Genomic DNA, 23,669 nt, shown 5'->3' on the forward strand with positions numbered 1-23,669 from the left:
TGATCGGATTTTCTGATATCCTCAGTGCTGCCTTTGAAAATGACAAGAAAAATTATTTTGTAAGAACAAACTAATGTTGCAAACCCTTTTGCACAAAGTCTCAGCCTGATATTAAGTGTAAGTACAATTTCAGCCCCAAGCGTGTGTAGCTACACTCGGAGACAGCAGAGCCTCATGCTGTTTGCCAAGCTGTGGGAGACCTAGAGCTCTGTTATATCTCTTCTGTTAGTTAATTTTGGGAAACTCGAGGCTTTGTGTAACAGGGTTCTGTCTAATTGTGAAGCATAAATTCAGTGTAAGAGTTCAATATTAGACATTTATGAAAGCAGTTCCTTTTTATAATTGCTCTCTCTCTGTTAACTTTAGGTTATTAAAGATAATCTGTGGCTTCAAAGAGACACAGGATGTCTGGGAATGACAGGTATGTAACTGTTTTCTCTCTCTTTTCAACACTGTGTGGTACCAGGACCCCCAGGGCATGGATGTACAGGTGGGCAGGGGACTAGAGCTGTGGCCCGGTTTTACCTGCTCTCTGATTTGGAAAAGAGAGGAAGAGGAGGGAGAAGAAATGAAACAGTCTGATTCAAGAGGCATCCCATCAGGGCTATTACCTGAGATGTGGTCCCAACTAACATCATCTGAATGGTTCCCAGAGTAGTACTGGGCCTTGCTCCACCCTCTCAGCTTGCAAGAGAAGCTAGAGCTAGGGCTTGACCACCCATGCCTGGCCATGGGCACGTGCCTTCAGCGCTGTAGGACCCAGATGACATTGGTATTCCTGCCTGGGAGTGCAGCCCTGTGCCTGTGGTAGGGATGGATTGGGTAGCATGCGTGGTGTCCCATTGTTGTCAGTGAGACTCTTGATCCTGGGCCACAGGGAAGAGCTTGCTCATAAGTTAGGAACAAGGGTGCTCTAGGCTCCCTAAATAGCACATTTAGAGAGGAGCTGCTGTGAGAAGACCTTAGTTCGTACCCTGTTCTGAATCATTTTCAGCAAGAGCCCAGTTCGTCATTAGTCATAACGGCATAGTACGGGGAGCACCCTCTGATGCTCAGCGTTCTGTGTTGTGGAAAACCCGTGTTACTTAAAGCTGATCAAGACCTTGTTTCTTTTCAGAAGCTGAAGTAACCTCTATGCATTTACTAACACTGTTGCAATACACATTCTTGAAGCTATTTTCAGAGACCTCTGCAGTTAGAGTAACTAAGATACTTTGTCCTGGACCAAGAAATAGGGGGTCTGGAAGTGCTGCTGGGATGCTAATACTCTTTCCAGTGGGTATCAAGCATACTTGATTCACTGAGCATCTCCAGCAGTAGTTGCCTAATCTGGTTGAAATAGGGTACCCCAGTACTTAGAGAAGTCACAGCTTGGAGGAGCTGTGTCTGAGCACTGACTGCCACAGGTTCTTTGTGTACATTTGAATAAATCACTTCGTTTCTCTGAGTCTCTGGGCTTTATTTTCTTTATATGTGTATAATAAATAGAGTGCCACCTGACACAAGATTAACAGGGGCAATGCAGTGTCTGAAATAGACCTCCCCCCCCAGCTGCGGTTCCCCAAGAGATGATTTCATGACATGCATTTGCCAGGAAATTACAGGCTCTGAAGAAGTCATCTAGCAAGATGCTTCTGATTTCTTTGCCCTGTGCCATGGCTAATTCACAAATGAGTTTATTAATTTAAATACGAAGGCAAATAATTCAGATTTGCTGAGCTTCCTTGTTTTTTCCTGTATTTATTCAATGTAGACTTAGCTGCTCACATCTTGCTTTCAGATAGGTTGCAAATTATTAACGTACCATCCACTGAGAGAGGAAATACATGCAGTTATGTAGTTCAGAAAAACCTTCTGGTGCTAAAGAAAAATGTGGGGTGGTTGAAGGATTTTGACATGAAATATCTCTCTGTTAGGGGTTGAATCTCTGCTATTTTGTTAGCATGTAGGTATGTGTTAAGTGAGGGGCTGCTGTAAGCATTGAATTTCATGCTTGGTTTTATAACTGAGAATTGTCCCATTATAATAAACATGATTTTTAACATGTTTAAAGCTAAGTTGTTAGTGGTTTGCTTAATCAAGATGTTAGATGCTTGATTTTTTACTGAAGAATTTCTCAATGAAAGCAGTGAGAGGGAACTTCTGCATAAAACCTTTGTCATTGGCAGTGTGATAAACTGAAACAGTTTGTGGCAGCACAGTGATCTCAGAGTTGCTCTTGGAAACTTTTCCAAGTAATTTCTGGATGATAAAAAGCAATCCCAGAATAGCCCTGTGATTGGGGAACACAGGATTTTTGAAAGTTATGTTCACGTCTGCTCTGACTTACTCAAAATAGGTCTGGAAAGTAGATTGTTTTGTCTTGTTGATGCCCCTAGTTTCTTCGACTTTGTGACAAGAAAAGCTAATGGCAACATTCAAAACTGAAATACAGCAAATTGCTACCTTTGCCTGTTCATTGTTGTGTGTAATTGAAAGGACTTTAAATTGAATCTTGTATCCAGGATGGTTTTCAGGACAGGGAATAATTCAAACAACAACAACAATACAGTAAGCAAGTATATTTAACTCTTTTCTTCCCCACTGAAATAAAGCAAGATTATTCAAAACGTTGCTGATAAGTTTGGGGGGAAAAGCAAATCTTTGTGGAACTTGAAATATGCAGCCCTTGAGAGCTAAGAATTGGAATGGCTATCTTAGTTAAATTGCTTTTTTTCCTCCCGGCGCCAGGTAGTTTGTAATTCTGAGCTTGACATTTCACAAACTTGTCAATTCCACATTCCTACTGTAATTTGGCATGTGAGGTTGTGTTGTAAAGGTACAGGAGCCTTAAGGACATACTAGAGTCTTTGCTGCAAACCTGTTGCAAGACTATTTTAATTTTATGCATCCCATTTAATTGCCATGGCCAAGAATAATCTTCACCTTAATCTCTAGCAAGAGCAAGTAAGGCACTGTAGCATTACACCTACCCTTCTAACGGCAGTCTCTGTGCCACTAACGTGTTCAGCCCGTTTAGTCCAGTGGTAAAGGCTTTAGCACTGAAGGTCTGTGTTGTTACTCAAAACTAACTTCTTAGCAAAGGACAGTATGCAGATCACAGAGGACAGTTTCTTTTCTTAGACACCCATCCCTCCACCCCAGCCCATATGAACACAGACCTACTGTTGCCACAGTCTCCACGTTAGGTGCATTTTGTACTAGGACGGATCCTCTCTGTATTTGCACACCCTGAGCAGCAAAGTAAATGCAGCGAGAGCTGAGAGCAGTGAGCTCTCCTTCTGAAGTGTATTGCGTGTGCCTTGAGAACATGGTCTAGTGGGTATGGTAGTGTTGGGTTGATGGATGGACTACGTGATGTTATAGGTCATTTCCAACCTTAGTGATTCTGTCATTCTGCCTTGACTGTGGCTGCTGGAGGTCCAAAAGAACAAAAGATCACTATGCGAAGCTGAGGAGTGGCAAATGACTACCTGGGGAATGAAAATTAACACCGTTAAATAGCAGAAACTGTTTGATCAACTGTGCATTTATCACCTCTTAGTCTTGTGGACTGCGCATATGTGGGACTGAGTGAATGCTATGGTAATGTGAATGGTAAAATATTACACTGATCTTCCAACTGTTTCAGCTATATTAATATTTACTTTCATGTTTTCATTTTGTAATTCAATAAAAAGTCAACCTACCAGCACTTGTAATTAGCTAGGAATATACAGTTTAAGACAGAGATCGGCCTATCTGTTTATATTGGGTTTATGGAGGATGAAATCATAGGAAAACATTTTAGTAATGTGCTGATTAAAAGTAAGATAAAATATTTAACAACTTGATAAGCACATTGTAAAAATGTGGATAGTTGAAGGAAATGAAGGAAAAGATAATGAAGGAAAACAAAATTTTGTCTTGAAGGTGGTGATAGTGCCTCACATCTCAAAAGAAAGTGAAATTACTGCCTTTCTTTGATGAACTGTTTCACTTGGCATCTTTGGAGATGTTTGCTGGAAAGCCCCAGATTAAGGCTTCCGCAGGTTTGCCTCCTGGGAAATGTTTTGGCCTGAGGCGTTGTACTCGGGAAGTGCTTTGTGGCCGCCTGGCAAGCCCAGCTGTGGGGGGCGCTCTTGGGGCTGTGTGTAAAGCTGAAACTGTTCCCCTGCTTTGCGAAGTTTTCCTGTCGAAAAAGGGGGGGGGAATAGTTTCCATTTAGAAACTAATGGAAGTGAAGACCATGTAGCTCTGATAATGACTTTTCTGAAAACAGCCAGAAAAATGCCAAAGGTTGGAGCTGTAAGAAGAAAAGGAGCAAGGAAGGGGCAGAGCCGGTGTCAGCATTGGGATGCACTTCTGGAGGGGCTCTGACAATGGTGCGCTTGCACTTCTGTGCAGTGGGATATCGAAAAGAAACCTTGTTAGCGAAAGGTCTCAGGAGTCAAGTATTATTATTTTCCAACCTCAGATGAAACTGTTTGTTAAAAAAAAGCAATTTCAGAACAGAAGTTAGAATAGGCGTGAAAATTACTGAATGTGTTATGCCTGTACTGTCCTTTCTCAGATACTCAGCGTCCAGCTTTTCAAGCAGTCATCAGCCATCTACAACCCATCTAGGACCTTATCTGAAAAGAGACAGCAGGGGAATTGATAAATACAATTACGTTGTCTTGATGTTAAGAGTATGCAGCAAGTTATGTGGAAAAGCAGTTACAGTCTTGTAGGTCAGCTGGACTGAGCTGTATAATGTTCTAGTGACAGTTAAGTGTATGTGGATCAGGAAAAAGTTACTTAACTGACAGTCGATACGACAAAAAATAATGAGACAGAAAAGTGCCGCTTTACTGGCAAGGGAAACCGGAATATTATAAAACAGCCTATATTGTTAAAAATTAATAGAAAGGATGAGAAGAAATCTGGAGGAAGGCAGATGTTGCTGTATGGACATGCATCACACTGAATCAATCTGTTTAAGCAAAACCTTCTACTGAGTGCTGTGAAGATACAGGTGAATTTGCAGAAGTATCCTTGTAATCATCATCAGTGTTGAGGCTGCTTATCGTAATGTCAAGAACCTGCAAATTCCCCAGCCTCCAATTACCAATGATGGAGCAGCCAAATAACATGCCTGGAAAACTTCTGCTGGGAGCTGGACACATTATCTTGGGATTGTAAGTGATGACAAAGCACAACTTGAAAACAGACTCATCTGTGTAATTAGTAATCTAGAGATTTATTCAGAGTTGAAGAACATGATCAGTTAATTAAATTGGTTATTGTGGACATGATAGTCTCCAGAGGGGAGTATCAGGATTTGCTGTCACACAAGAAGTGCAGTTGGGTGTGCTGATGGAGATGTCATGCTGCTTAGGGCACAAGAACAAAAGATATTTTATGAAGCAATTACCCCCTTCTTGTTGGCTGACCTCACTCATCCAAAATACAGAAGGAAATAATCTGCTAAACAAGAAGCACTTTCAAGGCAGTAGTTGCTCAAACCAGCCCATACATGTTGCCATTTTGACTTCTGATTCTTACCAAGCCCTAGAAAGAAGCTCCATGTCTCCAATAAGGGTTTCTGTTTGCTATAAAGGAAAGTGCATCTCCTGTAGTCTGGCAAGAAAATAAAAAGGAGAATTGGTGCTCCACCTCCATAGGAATTGGTTGGCAAGTGCGTTAATATATGAGACACAGCAAATGCAAAATTATCTTTTTCAATGATTGATATATCTATACAAAACCATGAAGAGGCTTTATTCAGTAGTCAGAACATAGGTTTAGAGCCATTGGAGGTGGGATGTAGTATGATACTTGGACCTGCAGGGTAGTGCCGTGGCCGGGTGGGCTCAGACTGGTAGCTAGCAGGTCTGTACTGCACTTACAGTTCAGCACTGGTGTCATCTTGAGGGATTTGGGCTGTTGCTTAGTCTTGAAACGGAAATATGTCAGGCATGACTACCTTGAAAAAATTCCAACACCAAAGATATGCAGACATTTGGTATTGTAATTATACATATTGCTGTTCTCACCAAGTTTATCTTGGTATTTTTACAGTCCCTAAATCAGTCTGAGTCTGTTGCATTGTTTAACAGTGGTTTAAGTATTTAAGTAAAATTTAGAGAAGTGAATTAAAACTCATCGTAAAATATAAATAACTAGCTTTTCCTGGGCTATATATCAACAATTTTCAATACAAACCACTCCCTCACAGATAAAAAGCATGCTGTTCCAGCATGGGAAGACAGTAAAGCTCCCCAAGGTGCACAGGTCCATCAGGATTCTGTAAGCATCTCATTCATTATGTTAACACAAATCTTGTTGATTTGTGTGCATCAGTGCTTCAACACCCTTTATAGAATGTCCTTTTAAGGGTCCAATTTGGAATGCTGCATGCATGTCTCTTCTATTTACAGCTAACAGTGTTTCTCTGTGTTGTTCTTCCAACAAAGCAGTATCTTTTTAAAAAAATGCTGGTTCTCAACATTAATGAGATTTTAGTATCTTCAGCTTTTCATATTTCATTAACATATAATAGGTTTTATTAAAATGAAAACCTTACAGAAAAAGGCCATGTGCCAAAAGTCTTTGCTTTTCAGTGAGAGTTTTTGTTCGTATGAATATATATTGCTAATGATTAAAATACGTGATTTAAAAATAAATAATAAATGAGAACTATTTTTCAAAGAATGAAAAAAAATCTTCTTTAAACATAGACAGCCAACTATAATTTTGAAAATTTCATGGCATTTTTTCTCTTCATTCAGCAATACCTTTTGACAGTTTAGTATACTAAATTATTGTTTTGTAGTATCAGCTCCTTGTATTAATATCATAGGTGCTTTTACTTTTGTAGATGAAAGTGATGTTACGTTTTCAGAACTATTCTTGCAGTTTTGTGTGATACCATGGATTAATCTTTCATAAAAATGGAAGTATAAGCTAGCATTTATATTGCTAATTATTAAATTGAGGAACATTTGATTTGATGGCACTCCAATTCAGTTGAAATGTAATTGAGACCCTTACTCCACTGAGAAGTATTTTTTGAAAATACTATTGGATGATTTAAGGCTTTAATTCATGCATGAGATGCTTTATGTTTAAATGGCAAGAAGATTTTTGTGGGGTATATGTGAGTTCCCTAGGTAGGAAGCAGCTTTGTTCTAACTCCTGCTGGGTTCTGTGGGGCAAATCCCATCTCTGTTTCCTGTCAGGTCTCATGTCTCTGTTACCCATATTGATTGCTTTGAGGGAGAGTGTGCTGGTTGCTGTGTGCACACAGAGTACCGTGTACCGCGAGTCCCATCCCTGGCTGGAATCTGCACCAAGTGGCTGCTTTAGAGGAACCCAGCTGCAGCTCTAATGCACAGTGTTCCCTTCTTTTTCAGGAATTCTCTTACCTCCGGTCATCCAAGCAACTGAAGCCCCTCACCGCCTCTTGACTTCTGCAGCTTCCGACAGTCAGTGGAGCCATTCGGTGTTTGGTTTGGTACCCTCATGGACAAAGAAAATTTTGTTCAAACGAGAGTCTTCTGTTAATCACCAGCTGGTCAGTAAAAGATGGTTTGCCACTTCTAATATCTGTAAGGATTCTAGCAATTATATGTTGTGGTTTAGCCTGAGTCAGCAACTGAGCACCATACAGCTGCTTGCTCACTTTTCCCCCTCTCCCTCAGTGGGATGGGGGAGAGAATTGGAGGAAAAAGATAAGAGAACTTGTCAGTTGAGATAAGAACAGTTTAATAATTGAAAATAAATGAAATAAAATAATGATGCTACTACTATTAATATCTAATGAATATACTATTACTAATAATGATAATAATATGTAATGGAAAAAAAGGAGTTAAAAGGGAAAAAAAAATTATACAACTGCTCACCACTGACTGACCAATTCCCAGCCAGTTCCTGAGCAGCAGTTGTCCCCCCTGGCCAACTTGCCTAGCTTATATACCAAGCATGTTATTTTATGGCGTGAAATGTCCCTTTGCTCAGTCTGGGTCAGCTGTCCTGGCTGTGTCCTCTACCAGCTTCTTGTAGAGAAGAAGCTGGAAACACAGGGGCAGTATGAGAAACCGGAAAAGTCCTTGGCTTAATATAAACATTGCTTGGAAACAACCAAAACCATCAGTGTGTTACCAATACCATTCTCAGCACAAATCCCAAACACAGCCTCATACTAGCTTCTGTGAGGAAGATGAATTCTATCCCAACTAAAACAAGCACATTGTATCAAAACTGAATGTTGCTGGGAATTTACTATGCAATTAGTATATTTTTAATTCTGTCTCACTTATTATGTTCTCACTTATGTTCACTTGAGATGGCTTCAGCAACACCAAGTTGTGAGACTTTCAAAGAATTGTTGTGACAGATACAGCTATGTGGTTGCTGTGTAAATTTTGATACACCATAATGAAACGCATCCATAGACTCTGATAAACTTGGTACATAGTGTATTTTGCTAGGGAAATGTGAAAGCCAAAAGATGAATATGTCAATTAAGATACTAATAGTTGCTTGTGGGAATAACTGTTGGGATAACAAAGCTCTTAAGCTTGAAGGCGATTAATATATATTTTTTTTTCTTGTTTCATTATTTACATGATTTAACTTGTGCTGCAGTTTGTGAGTTATGGTATTTTCATACACTATGTAGACTTTCCCTCTTTTTCCATAGCCTGAAGATGTGTCCGATATGTCAGTGTCTTCTGGATTTGGAATAACCCTACAGAAATGTGGTGTGGTAAGTTTTGTACTCTAATGTCCTTTAAGAAGTGGAAACAGAGTTGTGCCCAGGCTGAGTGTTTGGGAGAATGTCCATTTGGATGTTAAGATGGTCGCACCCTCTGTAAGAAGGAGGCAGTTTTGCAGCGTTGATTAAAAACTGAAGGAAGTAAATGAAATCTTTTCCTCAGACTTCAGGGGTTTTTGGATTGTGGTCAGATTAAATACCTTAGTGTGAATTTGTAAAACTGTAAATGGGCAAAGCCCCGTGTACTCTAGAAATCAGCAGTAAGGCTGGGTAGAGATGGAGACAAACTGCTTTACTGGATGAGATAAGCCTTCTGAAATACTCTCCTGGCTCAGCCATGTCAAGTATGGACTCTTTTCGAAGGGTGGGGCACTGAGCCCTGCGATGCCCACTGTGTCTTTGGGCATCCTATCACATAGCCCTGGAAGAGCCAGCGTGCTATAGTCTGCATGCATATTCAGTGGGACTCAGCTACAGCACAGTATTTAGTGGAAAAAAAGGTTTCATTTGGCATGTAAAATGCTTAGGAGGAGCCATCCTCCCTACTATAAGGAAATTTTAAACCTTCCATTTTGTTTTTACTTCATGTGGCATAGGTTGATAGGTTGACCTAGACTATTATTTTTACTTCTCACCCCCACCCCTGGCTTTTGATTTTTTACCCTGGATGAAGCAAGTCTGAATTTTTATAATTAGGGACAGTTCATCTTACCTCTCCCTTGGAAAGAGAAAGTGCATCTCACTTCAAGATGAATATGAGTTCAGCCACTGAAATGCTGCATATGAGGGTAGAGTGTTCAGTAACCAGTACGGAAGAGGTGACATTATGACCTGCACCAGATCATTTGCATAGAGAATAATGAATATACATTACATCTCATGGCACTAGTTACGTATAATGTTGTTATTGAAATGGCTGTATATCATAATTAATGAGGCTGAAGAGTGGACATTTCAGGCATAAGAAAGAGTAACACAGAGTCTTCTGCTCTTTCGGCTGCAGATTCCCAGTTTTTATATTGGAACTTCTCAGAAAGAGAGTTTGAGACAGTTACATGTTGGTCTTTTCTGCTATTCATAGCACAGCCTCACACAGGCTCATTAAAAAATGTGAAATCCTGCTGTACAAGATCAAAGTTAGTGTGTTGTAGATGCTAGGCTTATCTGAAAATAATTATGCAGTGCTATTAGTTGTAAATTACTGAAAACTACAGCAATTATATGTGATTGTCTTCTACCTTCAAATGCAGTTCACATTTTATTTTCCTTTGCTTACCTTGTCATCTACTTCAGTCCTAATTTGTCTGAACAGATGCTTTCCTGCTAAGAGGCAGACTGGCCATATGGTGGTCTTTAGCTGTTTTAAATGAGAAAAAAAGTGAATTTTGCACATTTTCCTTCTCCTACCATGAGTGGCTCCTCAGAGCACGGAGATAACATATGTTTACTTCGTACAGGCAGGGTTTTTCCAACACCTTATCAAAGGAACACCCTGATTGAAACTGGGGTGTTTACATTTTAGCTGTGCTTCCAGGGTCCAGTCCCTTCTTTCCAGAAACATGCTCCTTTTAAGAGCTTCATTCCATAGTATGATACGAACACATATGTGATAGTACTTCATAATGACAATAATCTTTGGCAGAGCTGAAATAAATCTTTAAATTTGACTGTTTGGTTTTTAAGACATTTACCTGCCTCATTTCTCAATCTCCTAAGCATTCTTGCATTTCAGATCATCTGTGACACAAACTTCCTTAATTTTTTTCATCCTTTCACATTCCTAGTTGTTCTAATTTATTCCTGAAGATACTTTTTTCCTTCCATGGCAATTTCTTCCACCTCTGGTCTCCTTGCATGTCCTTGCTCTTGCTGTGGTACTTTCATTTCACTCTTCGAGGTACCTGAAGTGACATTGCTTCAGCAGCAGAGAGGAAAATGGAATAAGCATTTACACATCATCAGTGGCTGCCATTGGGTTCACTTCCTCTAGGTGGTTGGCCATGTAGTCGTCTTCTTGAAAGGCAAGAAAAAAAATCTTCAGGCAAATAGAGGAGCAACTTAAAAGAGATAGCCAGTGGCAGCTGATCCCAATGATGTATGGGTTCTTTCTAGGAGAGGTGAAACCCAACAGCTTCCCTACTGCTGGATTCTCATCTCCTGCTTTCTCCAGTGCTATCAGGAAAAACACACGAATTCTCTGCACCCCTTTGCAGTTTAGCTTAAAACTGACTACCAGTCCAAAATAAAGAATGCAAAACATTTGTTTAATATTAATCAGAAATGCAGCAGATGTGGCCTTTTGGCCACCTGAGGAAGATTATGGTAGGAGATAGTACAGTTGGGATACCTCTGAAAAGTTGCGTTATTTAGTCACCGAATTAAGAATTTTGTTAAATGAAGCAAAATTAGAGAAAGCGCAGAATTGGTTGGAGAAAGAGAATGAACAGTGTGTGGGAGTGTACATTAAATTTTCTGCCTAGGGGGAGGAGAAGACTAATGCTGCCATATTCCCTCACCTGCCTGTGAATATACGCATGCTACTTTCTCTGCCTCTTTCTTTGTAGGAATTTATCTAAATTACTGTAAATTACTTGCCTTCTCCCCAAAAGTAAAGGAATATATTTGTGCCTGATTAGAAGCACAGGAAGAGAGTCTGAAATCCTCATTTTTTGCATTCATTTCACAGAAGAGAAAGGAAAGGTATAGGAAAATAAAGGGAGCAAATGTTTTCCTAATTTTCCCCTGCTCCCCAGCACCCTCTTTTGCTAGTGCATGCGTGTTTCTCTGCACAAGCCCATCCACGCTTACTGTGGAGCATTATTATACAGCTTGTGCAGCTTGAATCTTGAACCTTTCAAGGTGTGTTTTAATGTTTTGGTGATTGGGTCAGGGTCTCTGCTTTGTGGCTTTAGATTTTCTTTATGTGGCTATGAGGTGTTTTTTAAAGCATGTTTCTAGCCTTTGTGAGTGCACATGAAAGGTTGAAAGGGATGTTGCCTGCATCATGCCAGTTGAGAAACAAGGAGAGAGAAAATTTGCCCAAAACATATCACATTTTTAATATTTGGTGATTTTAAGTCTCAGAAATGTTGAGGTGAGATTGGTAATGCTTTCCTCACAAATATGATTATACCTATTTTTATATGTGATGACAATTATTTGCAGAATCTGGTAAAATGGATAGTTAGGATTTCTCCTCTTTAGGATTTGTTTAATACAATTGAGATTGAACTTGCTGCAATGAGTTCAGAAAATTTAATGCCGTATACCAAGGAGAGTTAGTTATATAAACAGATTTGAACTTTAATTATTGTCACTTAAATAGAATATTCTATACTGAACTAGTATGAAATGGAGTGGTCAGTGTTGCACAGTAAAATCATAGCTGCATATGTGGCTGTTGTGGCTGCCATGAACTCTGGTGCCATTTCTGAAATCTATCACAATTCATGATTTTAGAACTCGTTTCTGTGAGTGCTGCCTTATTATTTTTAGTTTGCTGGTGTCCAGACACAGAGTAGACATTTCTGAGAAAGGAGGAGGTAAAAAGGGAAAGACTCGGCCTCAATCATACTTTGGACAATTAAATAACTGCTAATTTGGTGTCATTATTAGAAGCTTGGTATACCATCATGGGTATACTACAGGCCAGTATATTATAGACCTGATAAAGTTTCAGGCAATTCTGGCTTAATGAGAGTTATAGGGGGAGACAATTTGGAGGTAAGCAACTTCATGCTTAAAATTTAGAGGGTATAATTACTCAATGAGAGTTAACGACCTAATGGAATAAATAAATAAAATCATGAGTGCGTGTTGTGAGGCATTGGTGATTAGCTTGTGAATTCACCACTAACTGGAAGCAAAGCCATGAACTTCATGTCTCTGTCACTCCATCAGCCCTCCCAGGGAAGGGTGAATTGATGCAGCTGGCACCCTTCAGAGAGTGGGGTTGCTGTGAAAAAAAAAGAAATAGAGATTAAAACTGCAGAGCGATAATGAATATGTAGTGAGGGCAGCTTGCAGAAGAAACATCCTTGTGGTACCGAAGTTCAAAGTTACGAATTTTCCAGACTCTGGTTATAAAGTTATGATGCGCTTCTGTGTTGTGTGAGGTATCATGGGGATATTCAGATCCTTGTTTTCACTTCTGGCTCTGCTTGAGCTGGGTTTCCAACTTTTGGCTTTCTGTCCCTTTGTCTCCAAGCAACAGCTTGACATCCTAAAGATTCTCCTTGGGAACTTGCGATCTAACTGGGTGTAGTGCCATTTGCAGGTTGCTCCAAATGCCTTCAGAAAATAAGTTTACACATATAATGAACTTTTACTAGTAAACAGGACTATGAATTTTGCTGTTATGATGCACATAGAGTCATTTTGTGCCATTACTATGACTATTAATATTTCTGTTTTCAGGTGGATGTTGAGCATGACCCTCAAACTGCATACATTAATCTTCTGATTAATAACACCAACACACTGCTCTCAACAAACATTACAGATCTCACCCTGCTGGACAATATCACTGGTCTACATGTTCAAAAAAACGGTGGTAATAAGACCACAGATGGTATGCAGATATACAGGAAAAGATTCTTGCAAGGTAAGAAAATCTGCAGGGAAGTACTCCTGCTTACACATGTGGAGGAGCATCTGTTCAAATCATGACATTTATTTACTTACTTATTTTCGGTGGTGTAAATTCTCCAATTATCAATTAATACAGGTGAACTGTGGGAAGGGTTTTGTGCTGCAGTTTAAAATTCTTATTAATTCACATTTTGGCACCCACCTTTGGATTGCTTCTGTTCTCCCAGGCACAGAAGTGAGCCCCTGTACTCTGTAAAAGTAACTGCCATCAGAATGAAACAGAATCTTTCACGATAGTTATTTCTTCATTTTAGATATTTTTAAAAGCTGCTACACAAGCCAATTTCATCAGTGTGATGAGTCTTCCTTCTTGGGACAAGGGTAGCAGATTGGCTTGCTGAGGTATTGAGGTACACTTGAATTGCAAAAGGCCATGCAAGCAGGCAAGTTGATTCATCAGAAAGAAGACAGTGCTCAGCATCCATTCTCCCCAGACCGAGCAGGTTGTAAAATCAAAGCGAGCAATATAGAGATAAACTTGTTTCACTCTCAGAGTCAGTCTGTTCCTTTTGTAGCAGTTAGATCATTGCACATACATAAGATTTTACCTTTCTTGATTTCTTTCTCTTCCTTTTTCTAAAAGCAAGCACACAGAAAATTAGCAGCTGGGTTTTGAGAGTCTTATTTCTCTTGGAGCTTCCAAAGTGTTCAGTAATACCAGTTTATGGTTGAACTATCTAGGGTTACGGTAGTGTTTTACTAGTGAAATATTTCCAAATAGGAAAGGGAAATAGGTAGTCCTGGGGCTGCTGTCTGATTGCAAATGGATAGCCAGACTTCATTTCTAATAACAGCAGTGTGAGTAGTGGCATTGTTTATAGGGCTGGGTTTTTTTCAAAATATCAGGGAATTGCTGGGTCTCAACAGAGATTCATAAGAAAGAAGGATCCCTGAGAAAGAATAGAAGAAGGGCCTGCAGAGCTAATCTAGTAAACCAGGTTGGAGCAGTTATTTAATTTATTCATAATTACTGAGTCTGGAACTGAAGCTAGCTTTCCCAGCTGATATACATTGCACAAACCAGGATGAAGAACACTGAAGTGGAAGAAAATCCAGCTGAACGAATTTCTGCATAGCTTAAGTTTTGGTCATTACTGTGTCAGTCCTGGACTCAGCCTGTACCTTGTACTAGGCCTGGGGAGAAGGGCTATGCCTACACGTACTGTCACACCGCATGCTAGCCATAAATATTTTTCAGTGTTGCAGTGCACTGTGAATCAAAATTCATGTGAAATCTCAGTCAGATTTCTCTTTGGTTTCAGTGGGAGAAGAACCAACCAGTTAGTGATTATAATGTAGGCTGTCCATTTTAAATTAAAAAAACTCATGCTGAATTTTAGTGTCAATCAAAACATGCTTTTCAATAGCTTGAGGTGTCGTTTAATGCACTTTACAGATGATTCTGGGCCAAATTTGCTTGAGTTATTAGAGGCAGCAGATACAAAGGATGTTGTTGTGCTCATGTAGCCAGGAGCTGTCTACTCTGGATGCTCTGTTGGAAAGGAAAAGCTCCAGTGCTGTCCCAAGCCTTCCCTAGGGATCTTTGAGAAATTTTCCTGGGAAAAGAGCAAATCTATCCACGTCTCTCCTCTCAGGACTATGCTCTGGCTGCCTCCTCTGCTGAATTCCCTTGAAGTCAGCATTGTGAGCTTGCTGCAGCTTGGTTCCTAGGAGAGCACTTCTGCTGGTGAGGAAGCAGACTCTAAAGAGTAACCTAAAAATCTCAGATGTTTTATTCATACTGAACTTGCTTTTCAAATCTTGCAAACATCTGTAACTGCAGCTGAGCTTGGCTGGGTGCTCAACTCTTCAGAGATTCAGACCCACTCTTGTTGTGTAATAAAAGATGTGCGACTGTACTGAGTTATTTTCAAGTCAATGTAGCTACTGTTCTGGTTAAGAAAATGCAGACACAGTTACTTGGAGGCCACTGTTGCACTGGTAGATGTACCTCACCTCCTTAATATACGCAGTTGGTTTTTTTTCTCTAACAGGTGGAGAGTACTTTGCAATCAATTATTCTGCGCTTCTTGATGCAAAAGAGATGTGGGATGGCAGGGTCTTGACATTGCCTGCAAAGCTAACTTTCAGGAGTTCATCACAGGTATTTCCTTTACAATTTTATTTTGTTCTTCACAATTTTTATTAAAAAACTCTACAAGGTCGTTCCTGTCTGCCTAAGAAATGAGGCCCGGATTTAATGACATGAGGTTCTTAGGCTCCCTGATTGCTTACCATGAATTTGTAAATACCTAAGCTGTTCTTCATAGCTTAGGAATTCCTAGACTTCCTTATATAGTTGAAGTATGTTTGTGTGTTGTCCTGTAGCTCTTCTCTTTATTTTTTGTATTTCTGTCCAGTTTATCTATGTATTCTGGAAATAATGGAGTGTTTATTTTATGTGTGATTCCTGTAGAGATTGAAAGTTTTTCCATATTTTTATCAGAAAATATTTTTTTTTAATCAAAAAAACAAGCTACAGCACAGAATAACTTGCTGGATATAGAATAACTTGCTGGATAAAGAATAACTGAATGGGTCTAATGCTGGAGTTAGCCCAGCTTTGAGTAGGAGGTAGGACTAAGGGGGCAGGACAAGTAGTTTCTTCCGAAGTAAAATTTTCCAATTCTTAAATATGACTTGATATTTTTTTCTGTGGTTTTCATAATTGCATGTAATTAGAACTTGCAGATATATTTTAATTTCAACTGCTGTGTCTTCTTTGTTTTAGAGGAAAAAATATTAAATGTGCATGAGAATGGTACTAGAGTGGTAGAGAGCAAGACTTGAAAAAAACGGGGAGTCATAAGACTAGAGACATATGCTTCAACTTTGGACATACACACTGACTTTGGCTCATGTTCTGTGCATTTTCAGTCAACCCAGATTTTATAGGCATGGAAAAAAGTAATTCTGGGAGCACTGGAATATGCCTCTGTAATTAGGAGTGTATCCCACAGAGCAGCTGCTTCCATGTCTGTTAATGTTACCCCAAAGTACACTGCGTTTTCCTGTCGGATTTATTTCAGCTTTAAGCCTAATGAGAAGTATATCTTATCTTCTAAGGAAAAGCTTTTCTAGAGACTCTGGGCTGTTTGCCAGTTGATTCTACTAATTTTTTTAATACATGTAATATTTTTATCTTTCTCTCAGAATAAAACACACCTCGTATCATTGACAGCATTGTTCACCATAACTGAAAAAGAAAAGACCAAGGTAAACACTATGATTTGTTCTTATATTGACTCTCCTGCTTAAACTTACGGACAATCTAAACTAAATCCTAGGAGCTAAGGATGTACTTACGTACTTATATCTCATCACTCAGCTAGAACTGCAGTAAGAGAGGCATGGCTTGTTTAGTTATTTTAGTTAGTTTAGTTTTTTTACCTAGTCATCCTTCCAGTATGATTTCCTGTTCTTGGCTTCTGAATTAACATGGTTTCTAAGAGGCCAAATAAACCTTCAAAATTACATTGATAGCAGCAAACAATGTTATTCTTCTAGGTAATTTCCTATTAGAGAACTCCCCACTGCATCCATCAGTTTCATTGCTACAGTGATCTCTTCACCAAACTTGGTTTTGTCCCTCAGCCCTTCATTAACTTGACATGCTGCTGTGTTGCAAGGAGTCTTTTTCTTTAGGAAGCTGTGGCTTGGTTGGCAAGAACACTCTGATTTTTGTGTTCAAGCAGAAAAAAATGGTTTGTTTCACCCCAGAATATTTTTGCCATGGTGATATAATTTGAAATCTAAAGTTCATGTGGATGGGGTTTGCCTTAAGAGGTCCTGAAGACTAGACTTCTCATTTCTTCCATTGGCCTGTCCCATGGGTTTCCTCCACCTTTCAAATCAGTAATCTGTTTGGAGATTTGGCACAGGGGCCTCTTGTTCCAGTATTCTCTTCTGCTGAGGATCTTCTGCCCTCTTAGCTTCTATTAGTGTAATAGATCTGAGTCCATACTTGGCTTTCTCATAATGGAAGATCAGGTACCCATTCTGTTAAAATGAAAGCCAGAATTAAATATGTTATAAAGTAAATCTGTGCATGAGCTAGAGAACTCATTGTTCCTGGATAAAAATCTAGTAAGATTTAAAAGGATTGGACATTTGTATAGCTAAGAATTATGTTTGGAATTACAGTAAATGTATTTTTTGGAAATTCTTCGTCTTAAAAGAATAAGCAGTGCAGTAACTGACTGGGTTAGGAAAATAGATGCATTTCTGTAGAGTTCATTGTGAATTGGTCTGCAGCAGTTGGTGATGTGTAAGCTAAAACTGTAAGCTACATTGGTCTCATCCCACCATGAAAATTCCTGCAATCTATTACTATCCTTAAAACCTTTATAGCAGGTGGGTTTTGGTTTTTTTTTCCAACTTGAACTTGATAGACCTCAACAATCTCTTGGGGACTGTTCCATAGCTGGGTAAGATTGACCCAGCTGCATTTGAACTTATTAAATGAACAGGTTTTATAATTAAGAAGTGTGGTAAAGGTGTGTGGAGAATACTGTTAATTTTTGAAAAATAAAGCTTAGAAATTATGGAACACATCATGTTTCACATGCATAGTATTTGCATTTGGGCTGTGGCCAAACATAAGGTGTTCCCAAATGAAATCAGTTTGTGCAAGGAAATTATGATCAGCTGAAAAAGGTGTGATGTATTGTATTTCGTCCATAGCTTCAGGTGTCATAAATGCTCTCAACCTCAGCTTTTATTCATTAAGAATGATTGTTTAAACCCCTTCAGGGGTGGGGTGAAGCCAACACACATGTGTGTCTAAGTGGATACTAAATGTTGACTTTGGGGACAGAAAAGAGCAGAATTAATTATGTAGTCATGGCAGTGCCATGCTAAGATGGTCCCATCAGCTTTCACATAGTTTGCTTGCACACTCGGCTACTCTGATGTTTGTTAAAGTTTTACAAACCGTGTGGATTTTCTCTTCTGTGTCGCTGGAAGAAAATGCTTGGTTGTCTGTGACAAGGTAGTTTTGTGGGTTATGAAAAAATGCAAGTGTTGCTCTTCTGAGTGTCAGTGGCAGATGTCTTCCCACAGCTCTTCAGGGGCTGTGAGTACTGCTTGCCTCTGCCGTTGGCTGGGTGATTTTGATACTGGGTAGGACGCTGTAGACAAAAAAGGTGAAAATAAGTTCTCCCATCTAAGCATGTTGCATGGGATGGATGATAATAATGACTTTGATCTGATTTTTACCAGGCTTGCTTTCCTCAGCATCAGTGGGAGCACAGCAGTTTTTGAAAGAAACTTGGGCCCGTAATGACTCTTCCCACTATTGAGATGGCTTAAGAAGTTAGCCTAGGGATATGGGTTTTGAGGCTCACTAGTGTGCCAGTGGTTTGAAGGTCGGCCTGCAGCGCCAGCGCTGGTCCTGTGCTGTGGCTTGTGCAGGGGCTCTGGCACCAGCCCTGCACCACCTGCTGTGATGCTTTCAGATGCCATTAGGCACCTGTTGTGTCCTCCTGCTTGGTTTTACAGCCCCCCAGTGACATTGACTGTTGTTCCAGAACCCATTTTCTTTACACAGCCTAGAGAGATCCCTAAATTTCACAGAGTGCTTGGAAATTAAGACAAATGAGGGTGAATTCAGACAAAATGATGAAGTGGTTCCAAATCAGATTTTTTTTTCCTCAGCATTATCTACAGCATCACCTGTTCCTTGAAAATAATGGGACCTTAGGCAGGGCCTTAGTGTGGCAAAGCTCAAAGAGAACACTTCTATGATCCCCTCTTGGCCACAGAGTGGGACTGGAGAAGATGAGGACAGCAGGTTGAGTTGAGAGGAATTGCATTTTTTACAAGTCACACACAGATGCTTGTTGGATCATTGACTGTTCAAGGGGTGATATAAACCCTTTTGATCTGTGAAGGGAGTAAGCGCCAGGTTAGGGAACTGAGGTACTTAATAGTTACATAATCATCTTTCAAGTAAATTTAAAGATGAAGATACTTTGAAGCAAGGTGATGCAGCTTTAACTGATCTTATGGCAGTGAACTGGAGAGCTCAATGTCTTTCTTGTAATGAGGAGCCCAAAACCGAACACAGGATTCGAGGTGTGGTGTCACCAGTGCCGAAATTTATGTGTTGCTTCTCTTTTTTCTTTTCTTTCTTGTTTCCATTTAAAACTTGAAGATACTGGGAGGAACTTGGCACATGCCTGGCTTACTCAGGTGAATACTCAGTCCCAAAACATTTTAGTGAACCTCAAAGTGCTTCAAGGGTTTCATCATTTTAGACTAAGCACATTAAAAAAAAAAAAGACAAAACCCAAACCAAGTATACCTCTGGCAGTCAGAGCCATTGTTGATTCTACATTTACAGTACGGTAAAGTAAACCTTGGACCTTCTTGGAACTGTGCAAGCGTCCAATAGTAGCTTGTATTAATATCTTGATGATCTCCTTGATACTGACATCATTGCCTAATTCAACTGAAATCATGTTGAAATCGATGAGCACTGAGCATCTCCAGTAGCTCTGAGGAGCTGAGCCTGTGAGACAACAAAGTCTGACGTGCAGACGTTCCTTTCAGTTAGACAGATGACAGATCTTCAGTGTAGAAAAAGACATCAGAAAGAGAAAAAACTAGGCAGTAAAAGGATAAAAATCCTTTGTTAAATTGGAATAAATCCTTTTAAAATTGTGGACCATGTTTAATTATCGCTTCTTATGCAGAATTACTGTTGACTCTATGGAATGCTCTCGGGTTTTTGCTCCAAGGGATGACCAGGCCCAGCTCGCAAACAGCGTGTTAATTATTTACGTGTTCTAGTCTCAGCAGAGTGATTAGTTTGTGGTGAAACATTATACTAATAACTGTGCAGTGTTTTTCACCCAAAGGTCTCAAAGAACTAAACAAACACTGAAATAACTTTTGCTACATGGAGCATGAAGTAAATATTAATTTTTAATGCAATTCAATTTAAAGATTAAATTAAAAGCTAAAGAGAAAGGCCTACAAAGTTGTTAGCTGGCTTGTGGTTCCGGTGCTCCCACTATTCTTTTCTGACTCTGGCTCATGCAGAAACTACAAGGATACACACAAATTGTGTGGTTTTGTCAGCTGTCAGTTACATATTTATTCTGAACACATATTGGTGCTTTTTCCCTATCGTGATTACTCAGTTTTACTGAATCAAGAAATAGCCATTAATTAGAGGTAGCCAACATTAGACTGATTTTTGAGAGCCTCTGAGCAACATCAAATGCCAGCAATTTCAACCAGACTTAGGAAAGTTTGGCAACGTTGGAAAACAGGCTGTTAGGGCTGAGACACCCAGAAGTCTCAGCAGCTAAAATTCAGTCTATGGGAGTTCTGTTGCTTTGAGCTACACAGGAATTTGGACTAGGTGAACATAATGAACCATGTTGACTTGAAAACCTATGGAAAATATACAACTATTGAAAATATTAAACCCTGAAGTTGTGTGAAGCCATTTAAGAATATTTTACTATTCTGCTTACAGTTACAATCTTTGAGTTTGATCTTTATATTTATTTAAAATGTAGTTTTAATAATATGTTCTTTTCATTACAGATTTCATACAGCCATGCCATCCATGCTTCAGGGTTCTTCATTGCTTTTTTTGTTTCCCTTGTATTGACATGTGCTGTTTTTCTCATTGTTTACCAAACCCGAATATTAAAATGGAGTCCCTGTAGTAAGAAACAGGTGAGTCATACTGTGTGTAATGGTACTTTATTTAAAATTTTTCATTTATTATATCCAATTATATGATTTTCTAATTAATATGGATTGTCTAAAGAGTTTTTGAAGATAAATAAAAAGCCACCAAGTGATTGGATTCGCAGGTAATGTAATCTCTACAACCTCTAATTTTTAGTGCAATCAGATTTAGAGGGGAGTGTAAGAATGATAATCTGATCAAAAGAACTGCTGTCAGTACCTGAATCTTAGCTTCAAACTGGAGATAGATTACCCTTCGGCTATTAGTTTCTTTTCGTATTCTTCCCTTCCTCCGTTACTCTTTGTCCCTCAAAATGAGAGGCAGGATGTCTGTGGGTTATAAGCAGTTGCCCAGGGAGCAGACCACTCACCTCAAGCACAGTGGACTGGGTCCAAGTTGTATTTCTGATTATCAGGAATTTGAATTTTGGTCTCTCAGTTCCTTGGATGTGCCTTAATCTCTTGAGTGAGGAGGTAAAGAGTTGGGTTTGGGGATGGAGCATTTTCAGTGTTCTTTATCCAAGCTGTGCCAGTTTGGAGAAAGTATTTCAGTACATACTAGGACAGAGAGAGAAAATACAGAGCCTGATAAATATTCATCAAGTTGGCTCAAGTTTCAGCCATTGCTTCTATGAATTATTTAGGTATTTATGTAAAGTGGATCAACTTCAATGGGAGGGAGCTTGAGACCTCAGTCAGAATATTACAGTGATTGGAGCAGTCCTCTAAGAGGGGTGTGCTCAGAGGTTTGAACCCCTTCTCTGCTCAGACAGAACCCCCATCACACTGGGCTGACCAGAGGAGCTCACAAATCACTTTCAGCCTTATGTTCTGTGGTTGAAAGTTACTCCATCAACAATGGAAAAATAGTCCCTTTAATTGAAAAGGGCATGTCTTGTTTCTTTTTACAGACACAGCTGTGATAATGAAATCATTAAAAAGGGCCAGTTTTGTCCTAGCATCAGGTATTTATAATGGGGTCTTTGTATGGTAATTTTATTTGCCCTCAGTCTTAATGGAGTCTCACTGAACTGTGAACTGGGTCATTTCCATCATTCATTGGATTAGTGGTTCATGTTGTTCACCTCATAATACTGTAATCTTGCCATATATAATTTGTATACCATGGTAATTTTTTTAAGATGGTCTAGAAAGTTTATAGTGAAAGATAACCTTCTAGAAGGTTTTCACAAGCCTACTGAAATCAATGTAGAGTCTTCTGTTTTCTCCATTTCATTTCCTCATTTTTATTCTAGATCAGTTATATGCAAAAAAGGTTCAGCCTGAAACAAAAGTAGTGTGTTTGATTTCAGATACATATCTGAACTGCACAATCTTTTTATACCCTTTTCAGCTGTACAGTTTGATAAGGGGGAACCTTCTCATCCAAAGTTATCAGCAATAAAATGAGATCAGATGCTCAGTGTATTTTTTCTTTTTATTTTTTTTTTTTAGGAGGTAGAGAATGAACTCAGCCAAAATCTCAAACTGGAGCATTCTCAGTTTAATTCAGGTGATCTCTTCAGTGAAGATATAATTACAAACAACCAAATCATCGATATTCTGTCCTTTGAAGAATCTGGGAACATGCTTCAGGCTTTAGAAGAGTAAGAATTCACTGCTATTACATCACATTTATTACATTTATCATCAACTGAACCTTTGAATATGTTTTGAGTATCTGCCCTTTAATTTATTTTCATAAAGGCTGTTTACACATATGACTGCACTATCTTAGGTTTGTGAACTATATTAAATAGCCATCTGGGGAACTCAAAATTGCCGTATTTCATATTGCTTCACCTTACAGAAGTCACAGCTCCATCTAGGCCTTAGGCATGCAAGTTTTCCAAACCAAATCAACATCTAGGTTTTCCTCTCTGTGATTCACGAAGTCAAGGGAAGCTTTTCTGTGTACAATAAAATGTTGAGAGAGTGTATTCTACTATTGCTGAATGCATTCTGCTCACAAAAGGGTGGCTTTTGTCCTAGAAAAGAGAGACCCTGCTGGGCGCCAGCACTGCTGTTTAGCAGCGTATTTTGGCAACACCTGGATCAGAGTCTAAGGAGTGACAACTCATAGTGCTTCCACAGTCAGAGGAACCACTCGGTAGAGCAGAGAGTTTCCACATGTTGTTGAAAGGCCAGTCAGGGCTGTTTGACAGAAACATGCCTCCGTTAAAGGTCATCTGTTCTTCAGCTGAATTTGATAAAAAGGTCTGATCCGAGGACAGAACGGATTTTGTTTGTTCAGTCTCACCATTGGCTCCTGGCAAGGCAGGTTACAGGCAGTATTATGCAACTATAAAATCTGTAGAAGCTGAAAAGGAAAAGTTACAGGGCCATGGAGTTAATTTTCTTTTTTAAAGAGTAACTAACAGCATTATTATTTTCTGCATTTCCTTGATAACTGGGATACTTATCTCTGTAATTTGCACATTGGTCCTTGCTTTTATATCTATATAGCAACTCAGGCTTTGAGAAGATTTATCCTGAAAATCATTATGTAAATATTAAGAAGAACAGGATCAAACATTTTTAACTTTAGTATTGATTTTTTTCAGGGATA

At 39.3% G+C, this 23,669-nt stretch overlaps 1 protein-coding gene across 1 annotated transcript in view; it reads left to right on the forward strand.

Annotated features, from left to right (window-relative positions):
* Positions 1-366: 366 nt before the first annotated feature.
* The window catches only part of EVC2 (Ellis van Creveld syndrome 2), a gene marked incomplete at its 5' end in the record, with an annotated part of 75,175 nt that continues 51,872 nt past the window's right edge, over positions 367-23,669 (forward strand). Inside the window, 8 exons of the mRNA XM_010150092.1 lie at positions 367-421; positions 7,377-7,537; positions 8,669-8,734; positions 13,160-13,346; positions 15,388-15,497; positions 16,547-16,609; positions 20,951-21,085; positions 22,556-22,707. Coding sequence (XP_010148394.1) covers positions 367-421; positions 7,377-7,537; positions 8,669-8,734; positions 13,160-13,346; positions 15,388-15,497; positions 16,547-16,609; positions 20,951-21,085; positions 22,556-22,707 — 929 coding nt within the window. The remainder of the gene's footprint in view (positions 422-7,376; positions 7,538-8,668; positions 8,735-13,159; positions 13,347-15,387; positions 15,498-16,546; positions 16,610-20,950; positions 21,086-22,555; positions 22,708-23,669) is intronic.

This window comes from Eurypyga helias, unplaced genomic scaffold, assembly GCF_000690775.1.
Source record: "Eurypyga helias isolate BGI_N326 unplaced genomic scaffold, ASM69077v1 scaffold3764, whole genome shotgun sequence".
Taxonomy (NCBI): domain Eukaryota; kingdom Metazoa; phylum Chordata; class Aves; order Eurypygiformes; family Eurypygidae; genus Eurypyga; species Eurypyga helias.